Source organism: Hyaena hyaena, unplaced genomic scaffold, assembly GCF_003009895.1.
Source record: "Hyaena hyaena isolate Hyena2069 unplaced genomic scaffold, ASM300989v1 scaffold_130, whole genome shotgun sequence".
In the NCBI taxonomy this organism is placed as follows: Eukaryota; Metazoa; Chordata; class Mammalia; order Carnivora; family Hyaenidae; genus Hyaena; species Hyaena hyaena.
This window is the reverse complement of record NW_024080762.1, coordinates 2,774,942-2,788,567: the sequence shown is the minus strand read 5'-3', so window position 1 is coordinate 2,788,567 and position 13,626 is coordinate 2,774,942. Positions and strand designations below refer to the sequence as shown.

The following is a 13,626-nucleotide window of genomic DNA, read 5'->3' as shown; positions in this document are numbered from 1 at the left end:
CCTCCCAAGTCTCGGCTCTCTTTCATTTACGTACGACATTTTTGTAACCTTCCCTTTTTGGTTAAATTCATTCATCAGCGATGTTTGTTCACGCAGGCATAAATAATGAAAATGCCCTCTGATGCAGAAGTGATGCCACAAGCCCAATTATGCCAACCACAGCTCAGTGCCGGGAGCTTCTCGGGAACGCCACCCACCCCTGTTGCAGCCTTTTTTTTTTTTTTAAATCTCTACGGTCATGACTCTTAAGAGGTTAAGAAACAGGCTGTGCTGAGAGGCAGGTTAGGATTTCCCCAGAGAGGGCCGGTCCAGGCCATCTTGGTTCAAGTAGCCAAGCCCCAGACATGGGAAAGAATTTCCAACGATGTCTCAGATGCAGTTTGGCTGCGGGTATCGCTGAAGGTGATGGGCGCTGAGATGTCCGTTTTCCATTTTGTACGTGATATATTTTGTGGTGCCTTTCTGCCCCACCTTCTGAAACGTGGCCGTTGCTGCATCTCTCTCACATTATCGAGCAGCCAGGAGGTGGGCCCAGGCTCCCCTTTCTCTAGCAGGCATGTGCGACCATATTTCTGCAGTTTCATCAGAGGCAATTCTCTTTCAATCCTCTTCTCAGTGTCAGAGGTACAGCCACTGCTCTGCCGCACAGAACTTGCGAGAAATGATCACACGAGGTTGCAGAGTCCGGCGAGGAGGCAAGTGAGGGGCAGTAAGAAGTTTTATTCCCCACCTGGTGAAGCCGATGGCGAAAAGCTTGGACCCAGTGCTAAGGCCTACCGTGTGAGCAGGCACGGATATACCCAGGTGTCACGGACACCAACAATGAACTTGAAACTCTTCCCTTTTCTACTTTGAAACAACTAAACCAAGAACATGAACCACTCAGGTGGTTCTGAAGCTTCCGCATTTTCCAAGTGGCAACGATCCAATGCAGGAGAGAGAGTTTTAAACCATGCGACATTTGGTTAGGGTCAAGAGTGAAGGTCTAAATAAGCAAGCCGTCAGAAAGATCAAGCTACATTCATCCGGGGTTTTACGACCGCACAGATACGGCTAGTGAACACAGTCACTGTAATACTAAAATGTAAGGTGTTTGTTGAATGAATATTCAAGTTTCGTAGTTCTTTAGAACACTGACCTTCTGGTGAAAAGAATGAGCTTTCCTGAGGAAGCAGGAATGGTAAGAATAAAGCTGAATGGGGGAAGAGTAATAAAGCTTTCCACAAAGGAACACACCCCAATAGGGATTTGGAGATTCTCTCGGGAAGCACTCACATCTCAGACAAAACCGATCTTTCTCCCTCTCGGTTGTTAAGTTCCGACGTCATAGTTTTTCTGAACACGGAACAGCAGAGAGACCAGTATTACCTGCTATACATAAAGCTTTAGCCTTCGGTGTTGTAAATGCAGTCTCTGCCTTTGATATTAGAAAGTGGGTGAATGAGACAACGGGGAAATTCAAGGAGGCCACCTGCTACTCCACCCTCCACAGAGGACTGACCATGGGTAACATCCATCTGTACTTGGACCCCATCGTTCTCTGTACCAAATTCCCCAATGTGGCACATAGAGTAATTGACCTTGTAAATCTTTTACAGGGATGTTCAAAACAGTATTCCACAGAAAATGTTTTATTGGTGATGGAAGACAAAATAAAGTACACACAAGTGTCCCCTCCCACTTCTAATAAGGAAAATACAACACTGAAGGGTGAGTAATCGGTAAGAATCTTCTCTCCCCTAGAGCTTCAAAGGAGACCTACACAAGACTCATGGACCAGAACTCATGCAGAAGGACAAAATTGAACATAAAACTAAAGAATCCGAATACTGCTCATGTAAACTGTGTATAGCTAACGAATTAAAAAGAAATCCAATTCCGACTTTTCACTGTTGTTTCTACATCGAAGAAATACGATGGCTTCCGGTAGCAGAAGCTATGTGGATGGCTCTTTGTCCTTGTTATTATTTACAAAATAGGGATAAAAAGTCTGGTTCAGGGAGCACCTGGCTTGCTCAGCCGGTGGAGCATCCAACTCTTGATCATGGGGTCATGAGTTCAAGCCCCACGTTGATCACGGAGATTACTTAAAAAATTTTTTTAAAAAAATAAGAAATCTGGTTCAGGATGTGCAAAAATTACTGCTAAGGCACCTTTTGCAATTAAAAGAAACTTTGGCTGAAAGGATTCATTTGTTCATTTATTTGCTAACAGTCAAAATCAGTAATCTTCAATCTGAATGGAAAACAAAATACTAATAAAAATAACAAAACATAAACTTTCCTTAAGGAGATGTAGTTAATAAAAATGGTTGGTTACAATAAAGTATTTACTAAAACATGGCCATTTTTCTTCTTTCCTTGTGATCTCTATTCTTACAGTTTACTATACTATTGCACTTTTGTCTGAAACCTTAAAAATCTGCTTTCTAAAATTAGGTCTCTAATTTTGCAAGAAAACTACACTTCACATTAATTTCATTAGTGCAATTTTCCTATAAATAAGTGCAAAACATTTGGAGGATGCATGTATAATGAGTGGTTACTATAGTAGCAAATGTCAAAGTAATTGCTTTAAAGAAAAAAATAGCCTAAAATTGTTGACACTTTGAAAAACCTAGTAAGCCAGCTACCAGAGCTCTCTGAATACCGAGGCAAGAAAAATCACCGCAAGTAAAACTTAAGACACTGTTGTGGATATTAGGAGGCCATTTTACTAGAAAGTCCTGACATATGCTACGCGGGTCAGTTTTTAATCTACGTGTAATTTAGTGCCGTACACCATTTACGAAAAGAAATGTATCGAAAGAGGCATCAAAGTTACTAGTATCAGAAGAAAAAAATCTGCACCTCCAAAACAAGTCAAAGGCTCTCATTAAGTTATTTCAGTAAAAACACAACTCGGCCAGCCAAGTTATGCTGCACTCCTTAAAATCACATTAGGCTCTCACGGCTCCACGGAAGACCTAAAAGAGCTTTTGATCCACTTAACCAAATTAATTTCTACGAAAGAAATCTTTAAACAATTATTTCAGCCGAATGCCTGTTCGTACAGACCTACACAGATGGCTTATGTTTTACTAGGGACTCATCGGTTTAGAACTGTGTAGCCAGTCCAGGGCAAAGTGTTACACTGGCCGCCAACCATGATCTTAACACATATAGAGTATAAGATTTGAACGGATAGTGAAAAACACAGTAACATTCCCATCTAATCAAAAACAAAACAAAACAAAACAAAACAAAACCAAAAAAAACAAAAAAATGTGCTGATGAAACAAAATATGTTTTATTTCAATGATCCTAGCACACAAGGGTCCTGAAAGGCCGTGGATTTGCACACAGAAGGCTCAGCACCCGCCTCTGACGCACGGGCGGGCGCGTGGGCAGTGACCGCTAGCATACAAGCCCCTGCCGCATCTGTATGATTTGGAGTAAAGCCGCCTGCACGTCTTCGTCCATGTGGCCCTTGAGAGAAAGAAGAAAGGGAGAAATGTTTTAGGTCTATTAGGCCTAAATGGTTGTGATTCACCAAGCCTCATCATTGCAGCGAGATTCTGAAGGATTTATTGGAAAAGACAGCAGAGCTCTGTGATGGAAATTTTAAAAGCCAAATTAAAGAAGGGCAAACCAGCTGCTCTGAACACTTATTATCTGAAGACAGATGGACAAACTTTTCTTCTTCTCTCTTTTTTAATAGTGGCTCAGATGATAGGGGCGGTGTTAAGTTATAAGTGAGCAAAGTCAACGACAGGTTAGGTTTTTTTCTGGCTTCTTCTGAGAAACGTTTCTGTAATTAGAAAAGTAATTCGTGGAAAAGCCCCCATACTTCTATTTCTTTCCTAAGTAGAATCACATGTATTGTTTTGCAACTTGCCATTTTACCTACTGTCACGTAAGTCTTTCCTAACCTATCTCCCTAATTATTTTAAGTTACTAGATCCTATGCCACGGTACAGATGAGTGGTAGTTTCTTTACTCGTTCCCCCAAATGACGGGCATTTAAGGTGTTTCCCGTCTTTACGGGCAGATTCCTAGAGAAGAAATCGCTGGGTCAAAAAGCAGACTCCATTGCTAATTTTGCAGAGCACTACAAATTTCCCTCTGCAGACACTGTAACAATTGACCCTCCCACCAACAGGCTAGAAATGCCAATTTGCCACAACGCCTTGCCCAGTGCTACAGACGATCATCTTGTTTCACATCTGCCCATCCCAGAGGTGAAAAAAAAGGCGCCTCCCTGTTTATTTGCATTTCCCCTTACCAATGAGGTTGAGATCCTTTTATATAAATGTTAGTCATCTATATTTAGGAAGAAACATTTTGAACTTAAAAAGATGGCAAGAGGCAGATTAAACGCGAGTCGGTATGGTGGGCTTACAACACCCTCTGCCCCTTTTTCTTCGCTTGGACATTTGAATAGGCTTCCACTTAACACTTCCATTAATATAAAAAGACTCTGTGCTTCCAAAATCTGTTTCTATAAGAGCAGGATGTTGAAATTTCGAACATTAGCCATGGGTGACTAAACTGAATTTCTTAGTTAACTTTATGATGCCAGAAGGCAAGGCAATTTCTGATGCCGGTTGTTTTTGTTATGTTTCGTTAGGAGTCTGTCGGATTTCAACTTTTGGAAGCGTACGTTATCCAGAGTTGAAAGGCTTGACAGTTCGTGGGGTCTTTCCAGAAAAATGCGCTCTTCCTCCCCCGGCTACTATCAGATCTGAATGAGCTCTTTGTCCACATTTCCCACACCTGTCTACCATTTCCCTCCTAAAGTTCCCACTCTGCTGTCCCTCAATAGTCCTCTCTAGCAATTTCAACATACAGCGGACCCTTGAACATGAGTTTGAGCCGTGGGGGTCCACTTACACAAAGATCTTTTATTTGGATTAATACCATACAGTACTATAAATGTATTTTCTCTTTCTTTGATTTTCTTAGTAATGCTGTCTTTCCTCTAGCTTCTTGGTGTAAGAACACAGTATTGAGTAAATATAACATACCAAATAGATGTGGATTGACTATTTATATTATTGGTGAAGCTTCCAGTCACAACAGCTAGACTATGAGTAGTCAGGTTTGGGGGGGAATCGAAGGCTCCACACAGATTTTTGACTTTGCAGGGTCAGCACCCCTGTCCCCCTGTTCAAGGGTCAACTGTACTTTTAAATCCCAGCTCATCTTCTAGTTCCTCAGAAGAAAGTGGCCAAACTCTCTCTTATAATACCATTCACTCTTTTACATTTGTTTCCCCTCATCTCCTACAGAAAAGGAAGGCTTTTTGCTTTTATGAATTTGATATTCTAAAGTGTCTTCCTTTTTATTATTTTACCTAGTTCGTTTTATTAAAAAAAAAATGACCTACTTGGAAGCTCTCTGTCAACACCGCCCCCTTTTTTGTTTTAAACAGTGTTGCTTGATACTTCAAATCCTAAACAATTCCTAATGTATCTCACCTGCCATTCTAATATTGTCGCTTTTAGTATATCTTCCTGAAAAATCGACTCAGAATTTTGGAGATTGCTGACCATGGGGTTTCTACAGAGCATTAAGTATGGTATTCTTACAGGCTGAACAGTTTCTTGGTGTGATTTCTTTTTCTCAACAAGGAGCCTTTTCATTACACCCCCGAAGAAGGGAATTCTTAATCTTAGGCTTCACTGAGTGTAAGCCACAATAAGTAAATATTATTGATGATCTCCGAACAGAACAGAAAGGTTTTTTTCTTACATTATTGCAATTTTGTGCATACCTTGTCATTTTTTTGTGCTTTTACAGCATTCTCTACATTTCAAAGAAATACTCCTGAGCTACCAAGAAACAGGAGGCCCTCTCTACTCTCTTAAGCTGACGGCCAGGTATGGAGGTCAAGGCACGATCCCCAGCTAGCAATGCCATCACCATGTGCTGTCATTGTATGTTGCCAAACTGTCTATGAGATGAGTGACAAGCAGATGGAGAGAACACTAAATTTAAGATGTTGTGTTACCATATAGCTTCGTAAATTTCTCCGGGATATACACAAGCCATGATTTAAAAAAAAAAAACCCACAATTATTTTTAAATAAGCATATGGGACACAACTCCTTTACACAGCAATGACTTTCACATAAATTTACTTGCAAATAAAATAAAAGCGTCTTCCCTGAAATGAGGATTAAGAAGTGCACGAGTTGGGATGAGCACCAGCTGATGTGTGACATAGGTGAATCACTACATCGTACGCCTGACACTAACATAACGCGGTATGTCGACGATGTTGGAATTAAAAAAATAAAAGGATTTTCATAAAGGTAATAAAAACAAATACAACGGTATCTTTGCCAGAGGAGAAATCGTTCTTTACCTGTGCAGCACTAAGAAGATGTGTCCGATAAATTGCAATTACTTCTTGGTGTTGTCTGTCGGCGTCCTAGAAAGGGGGAAAGATGGACAGATCAGAATATCAGCATTCAGGTTCTCAAACACATGGAGGCTTGGGACCTCGCCATCTTCAGGCCTGATGCTACAAAACGGCAATATTATTAAAGTGCTCCTGCCATGCCTAGTGACAAACCACTCTGGACCCACCAGAGGCACGACTTCATAGCATGAACAATAGCATAAACTTCCCGGATCGGTGTGTGGGAACATTCCTAGCGAAAGCAATGCCGCCTGTCCTAAGTAACATGAAATTCCTGCCTTAGTTCACATCTAACGCCACAAAACTATCCGGACACTTACCAACTTATACTTGGAATTACTGCAAAAGCTTCCGGTCTTGTCTCCCTGTCTCTGGAAGTTATTCCCTATCATGCTTCCGAGATTATGGTAGCTCTTTTCTCGAATCGTTTCTGGCTCAAACACCTTGGGAGAAACCTCATTGCGTATAAAATAGAATCCAAACTCCTCAGCTTGCTTCTGGACGGCCTGCCGCATCTCGCCACAAATACAGTCCCCACTACCAGCCAGGCTCATGGGCTTTGACTGCGCCGTGGGTACGCCATCCGCACTCCACCTCTGCGCCCTTCTTCAAACTATTTCCCTTGCCTGGAAGATTCTCTGTTTTCCACTCACCTACCAAAACACCAACTATCTTACAAGTTCAAGCCAGGTGTTCCCTTCCTGTTGGCCTGGCTCCTATTCTATCAGTGATCTCTCCTCCCTGTGAATTCATATCGCTTACAGTTGGGGACCTTACTCTCAATTCCGTATGTGACATTTTTTGTCTTGTGAATTCACTTTTCATGGATCTAAATGTTGCCTCTCTAATTACCTAGAACTCCTGGGGACGAAACCTGCGTACTCTCTTTATCCCTGACAGTGCTTTAGCACAGTGTCATGAATGTAATAAATAAGAAACAAATATTTCCAATTATTGGGGGGACTACCATATCCCTTGGATAAGATGCAAATCAATATTCTGTCATCTGTAGGCCGGCGGTGTTAATAAATAAACCCGGACAAAAGAGCTTTCGTCTATTCAAAAACAACTCACAACCAATTCGTATAAAAGAGGAAATTTTTAGCAACAATTTACATTTGACTGGGCAAGGTTTTACTTAGCGATTCCATGTATGTTTTATTACCTCATTTGATTAAAAAAGCAAACAAATAAGTAATCAGTTCTTATTAGTCCACTGTATGGATGCGGAGGCCAAGGATTAAGGGGAATGTTCCACGTCCCGTGCTTTATGCGGCAGGGTTTAGAACTTAGCTCCCGTGTTCAGTTTCTCAATCCAGTTGCTTTCCTTTTTTTTTTTTTTTTTAATATTTATTTATTTTGAGGAGAGCACAAGCAGGGGAGGGGCAGGGAGAAGCAGACAGAGGCTCTGAAGCAGGCTCTGCGCTGACAGGCTGACAGCAGGGAGCCCAGTGTGGGGCTTGAACTCACGAACTGCAAGATGATGACCTGGGCTGAAGGAGGACACTCAACCGAATGAGGCCCCCAGGTGCCCCAGTGGCTTTCTCTCATATAAACAGGAAGTACATATATGCATATAGGATACCTAATGTGGATTTATATATTTTCAGGTGTCTTTTTTTTACTATATAAGGATATAAGGCATAAAACCAGAGGGATACCTACCTTTATTCATAAAGTCACAGTATTTAAAAAACTTCCCTTAGTTTAATGGACTGATATTATAAAGAGTGAGCTGCAGCTGGGAAGGCATCACAGGAGTTAGCCAGTCTCAGGATTGAATCCTAGCTGTGTGTCCCCCCAGCATCAAGTCTTTTCTTCTTTGTTTCCTTAAGAATCAAATGGGGGGGATGGGGCGCCTGGGTGGCTTAGTCGGTTAAATGTCCAACTTTCGCTTAGGTCATGATCTCGCGGTTCATGGGTTCGAGCCCCGCGTCAGGCTCTGTGCTGACTGCCAGCTCAGAGCCTAGAGCCTATTTCAGAGTTTGTGTCTCCCTCTCTCTCTGACCCTCCCTTGCTCACGCTGTCTCTCTCTCTCTCTCCTAGAAATAAATAAAACATTAAAAAAAAAAAAAAAGAATCAAATGGGGGAGAATAAAACCTTACAGGGCCGTGAGGAAGGTAAAGGCTAGAGTACGTAAAATATTTAGTGAGGCGCCTGGCATACAGTAGGCACCAAATTTACTACTGCCACCGGGTGTAAGTAACTTGTAGCAACAGTGATTATGCTCCTGGATCTTGGCACGGCCATGGATCCATCTGATCGCTCGCTACCTCACCTTTCACAAACCCACGGACAGGACCCCGCACGTACGGCACGAAGCCCTCCCAGGCCAGGGCACTCACAGCCAACTGCTGCTGGAGGGCCTTCACTTGGCCCTGGAGGGTGTCAATGAGCTGGCTCTGTCTCCTGCCGGGGCTCCCGCTCGGGCAGGTGAGCTGTGAAAGGCCACTGAGGGCCTGCTTCAGTCTTTCCACATCATTAAGCAGTTCCGTTATCTGATAAACAGAGAGAAAAGGTTTGGGAGAGACATACATTATTCATTAAAGCGATTCTAACGAACCTCTTTACACCAAAATCACTGCCCGAGGAACAAAATTAATCTTTATACCCCAGAAGTTGAGGAATGAATACTGTCAAGATGGTTATCAACAGGAAATACGATATATAATGTAATTTCTTAACATTCCTCTCCGTAAATTCCTTGCAAAAGCATTCCCAAATTGAGAATAAATACATATCCTAAGGTCTGAGTGCGACCTGAGTCTTCTTATTCTTCATATTTAAGTACCTACGAAAGTCTACACGTCATCTTCTAGGTTGTCTAAAGCACAGGAACTTTCTGGGGCGTTCCCTCCAACAAAGGCTGAAAAGAGAGCACGGCTCATATAAATCTAGCATTAACTTAGGTGCCTTGTTCATTTCCAGAAGGTATCATTTTAGACTACTTTATCTCAAAGAGGGGAAAAAAAAATCAGGAGGCTGTTTAGTGGAGACAGCAAAGGCTTTATTTCAAGTCATACTGATCTGACATTTATTAGCTGTGTGAGCTAATTTCCTTTATTTTCATGAGCTTTAGTTCCCTTGTCAGTGAAAGAGTAAGTTCTTTCATAGTTAAGCAAATCAAACGCGGGGCGACTGAGTGCCTCAGTGGGTTGAGCGTCTGACTCTTGATTTCGGCTTGCATCATGATCTCACGGTTTGTGAGTTCTAGCCCCGTATCTGGCTCTGCACTGACAGTACAGAGCCTGCTTCTGATTCTGTCCCTCTCTCTCTGCCCCTCCTCTGCTCACGCTCATGTTCTCTCTCTCAAAATAAACAAACATTTTTTAAAACTCAAATGCAATCATAAATATATGCCTGGTACGTAGTATATGCTCAATAAATGACAATCATTGTAAGCAGTTATTAATAACCTGCTATAATAATCATACAGTTTTATATTCCTAACCACTGTCTGAACAAGCTGCAGCATTTAAGTTCTGGGTCATGTGAACAGATGAATCAGAAGGCTAGTGCTGTACTTCTCCACTGAGCAGGGCTAGGGATGTGTCTGCTCATATTTACCACTGTATCCCCAGAACTGACCACAGCAGCTGGCAGAGAGAAGACATTTTGTGATCACTCACTGAACTGATAAAGATGTGCCCAATCTCCCTGATTTCTCATCTTCACAGTACACACTTTATGAGGCCAACCACCGGTTTCAAAAATACTGAAAGCACCTACCGTGTGAACTGTTACCATGAGAATGAATGCGAAGAAAAGGTTAAGCGGCAAAGCTGATCTTAATAGCTGGCTCAGAAGACCAAGTGCCTAACTCTGAACCAGCAACATACTCATTTTAAATGATGGCAACACTAACATTCGAGAAGAGGGAACAGTTTACTGGAGGCTGGATTGCAGAGCGAAGGCTTCGGGAAGGAGGCTACGTGTTGAGGTGGGTGTTACGGAACGTGTAGGACTTAACTGGGTAGAGAGAAGAGGCAGGACATTCTGGGTGACGAGACCAGCCTGCAAAGTGAGGAGGACAGAATGCACACGGAACCCGAGGGCTCGGTTACTGGTGTGGGTGAATGCCAAGATCAAGTCTGGGGTGCTTCCCAGGGTAGCTTCGGTTCTCAGAGCCCGAAACACAGCTTTCTTCCTCCTCTCCCTCAATCAGCCTTCAGGCAACCCTAAAAGGCCCTGGATTTTGACCACTTAGGAAGCAAGTGAGCCCGAGTCTCCTCATCCTTCCTCAGCTCTTCGCTCTGCCAGCTGAGGAAACCAGAGGTGAAATGCTTTGGTTTGTGTGCCTTTCCTATTTTCTCAATTCTGAATCTTTTTGCACCGGAAAGGTGGCCTTTAGTGGTCATGGAGCTAATGCTTCTGTACACCTGTCCTGTGGGGTGCCGCGGTAAAGGGCCCTGTTCCACTTGGGCATTTCCTCTCCGGGGCTTCTGATGCAAAGCCGTGCTGCCTGCCCCGTGCCTACCTTATTATCTTTCGCTTCAATTTGCTTGGCAGATTCCTGTATCCTCTTCTGCAGCTCTGTGATCGTCGTTAAGGACTTGTCACACCGCTGCTGCTGGTCCTTGATTTCCTGCTCGATGCTGAAATGCAGGAAGTCCTTCTCATCTTTTGCAGAGAGCTGCTTCCTCTGGGCATGCAAAACCTCCTCACAGGCTTCTTCGTACTTCCTATTCAGATTGGCCAGCTTTTCATTTAAGTTGGAAATCTGGGCCTCCAAATCACCTTTCGTGGCTTTGTACTTAGACAGGTCAACTACCTCTCTCGTCTCTAATTTCTTTAATGCTCGTTTAGTATTCTGAACCTCGGACTGGAGTTTGGAGACCTCCTGGGTTTTGGTTTGGCTTTCTTCTTCCTTTTCCCTCAAGCTCGCCTTCATGAGCCCCACTTCCTTCTCAAATGCTTCCTTAACCTGCAGATGCTCTGCCAGCGGCACCGACGAGTTCTTTTGGTTCTCCAGCATCTGGTGCAGGGTGGCCACTGTCTGCTGCTCTTTCTCATAACATGTCTGCTTGCTCTTCAGCTCTTCCCTGAGATTCTCAATTGTGCCGTTCAGAGACTTCTTGAGGGCCTCAACCTGTTCCAACGGAACGTGCTGCTTTTGCAGAAGGGTCTGCGCCGCGAGAAGCTCGGAAGTCTGTCTGGCATTTTCGTCGACCAGCTTCTCTTTCTCGGTCTTCACCTCTGCGTACTTCTGCAGCAGGTCTCTGAACTGTTGGTTTAGCTCCTCTGCTTTTCTGCTCAGCGCCCTTTCCACTGCACGAGAGCTCTCAAGGAGGACACCCTTGTCCTGTAAATCCTTCTGAAGAGTGAAGACCTCCTTCTTCAACTTGTCATTCTCCTGCCTGCACTTCCTGGCCTCATCTTCCCTGACGTGGTATCTTCGCGTCTGCTCGGATAACTGTTCTTTCAGTTCTTTCTCCGTTGCTTGAAATTTCCTCTCGCGCTCTTCGAGGCTGACGATGGGAGCGTATTTAAGCTTGATGCATTCTTGTATCGTGTCGAGCTCCTTCTTCTGGGCTTCGATCTCGGCGTGCAGCGTCATGATCTCCTCTTGGCCCTTTTTGTAGTTGGCCAGGATCTCCGCGCTGTCATCTTGCAGCCGCTTCATGCTCTGACTCGCGGCCCCCATCTTCTCCTCGTGCTCTCGGAGGCTGATGTACTCGGCTTTCATCTGAGCCTGCGTGTGCTCCAGGGCTCTTTTGAGTAGCTCATTCTCCTCCTTTGTCTTCGCAAATTCCCCACTGAGGTCCTCAATTTTTTTCTTCACATCTAATAACTCCCTGTTCGTCTTATCTAGTGTGCCGCTCAGCGCAGTTTTAATCTCCTCGTGGGTTTGAGCTGGCACGTACTGAGTGCTCAGGGTCTTTTTCAAGGCCGTGTTCTCAGACATGAGTGCGTCCGTTTTCTCTTGGTCTTCACCACGTTTTTTATGAAGTTCAGAGAGCTGCTGTCTGAGGTCGGCAACACTGGATTTCAGAGCCGTGACCTCTTTCTGATGTTTCTCAGGAGGCACGAAGGCAGTTTCAAGGCGGCTGACGTTCTTCTTCAAGCTGTCATTCTCCAGCAGCAGTTTCTCCATCGCCATCTTCTGCTCCGTGTACTTCCGTGTCACATCTCCGAGCTGTTTATTCAGCTCCTCGACAATGAGGTCATGGGACCTCTTCATTTCTTCACTCGCTTGTAAAGGCATGTAATGACTTTTCATTTCACTGGTTAAGTTATGTACTTGCTGGCTCAGGTGCTTGTTATCCAGATGAACCTTTTCGACATCCTTTTGCAACGCCTGATTTTTCGACACGAGTTCGGTGATCTTCTTCGTAAGTTCTCCTGCCCTGTGCTCCAGTTTAATCCTGAGCTGCTCGTGCTCCTCTGGCTTGATGTGCTGCGCAAGCTTGGCCTTACAGTTCTCCAGTTCCCGCTTCAACTGTCTGATGTCCGTAAGCGATTTTTCATGCTCTCTTTCCATCTCTCCTATTCTCTTGGCCTTCTCATTGACTTCACCTGACAATAAGCTCTTCATGCTTTCGAATTTTTCTGTCGGAACGGAAAGGGCCAACTTTGCCAACAGCTCTTTCACCTGGCCTTCCGTCTCCGTGGCCTGCCTTCCTTTCTCGTCTCGCTCCGTTTCGCACATACTGAAGTCCCTCTGCAGTCGCTTGTTCTCCTCCACCAGCTTGCCCTCGGCCCTCTTCAACCCTTCTACCAGCAGCTCGTTCTGTCTGATCTGGTTCCGTAGCTTCCCCACTTCTGCTGACGCGCCCTCGTATTTTGCTTTCATGTCTTTCAACTGATCCTTCAGCTCCTCGGTGAGCCTGTGGTTCCCCGTGGCGGCTTCACTCGTCAGGTGCTCTTTAAGGGCGAGAAAATGTGTCTGCATTTGTTTTACTTTACCTTCCGACTCATACATTCTCTTCTGCACGTCTTTTAATGCGTCTTCTAACTGCTTGATCTGCTCATCCGAGTCCTCCTTGATCCGTTCACATTCTAAGGCTAAAGCTTTGCACTCGGCCACCTTGTGCGCCAGCTCGTTCTGGAGCTTGAGCCGGTCTTGTTTTGCTGACTCGCAGAAAGTTCTCATTGCCTCTAACTCTTTCTTTAAAATGTCATTTTCGGAATATGCGGTTTGATTGGGTAACGACAGCTCCAGTGGTCTTAACATAGACCTGCTTTGCATGTGGGCCGGCACACCTGGGGACGTGCGCTGA

General features: G+C 44.2%; 1 protein-coding gene across 1 annotated transcript in view; it reads right to left on the bottom strand.

Annotated features, from left to right (window-relative positions):
• Positions 1 to 3,310: 3,310 nt before the first annotated feature.
• UACA (uveal autoantigen with coiled-coil domains and ankyrin repeats) overlaps positions 3,311 to 13,626 on the bottom strand; it is a 91,839-nt gene continuing 81,523 nt past the window's right edge. The window contains exons 16-19 of the mRNA XM_039237866.1: positions 10,884 to 13,622; positions 8,752 to 8,904; positions 6,349 to 6,414; positions 3,311 to 3,467 (exon numbers count right to left, since the gene is read on the bottom strand). Coding sequence (XP_039093797.1) covers positions 3,396 to 3,467; positions 6,349 to 6,414; positions 8,752 to 8,904; positions 10,884 to 13,622 — 3,030 coding nt within the window. The 3' untranslated portion in view covers positions 3,311 to 3,395. The remainder of the gene's footprint in view (positions 3,468 to 6,348; positions 6,415 to 8,751; positions 8,905 to 10,883; positions 13,623 to 13,626) is intronic.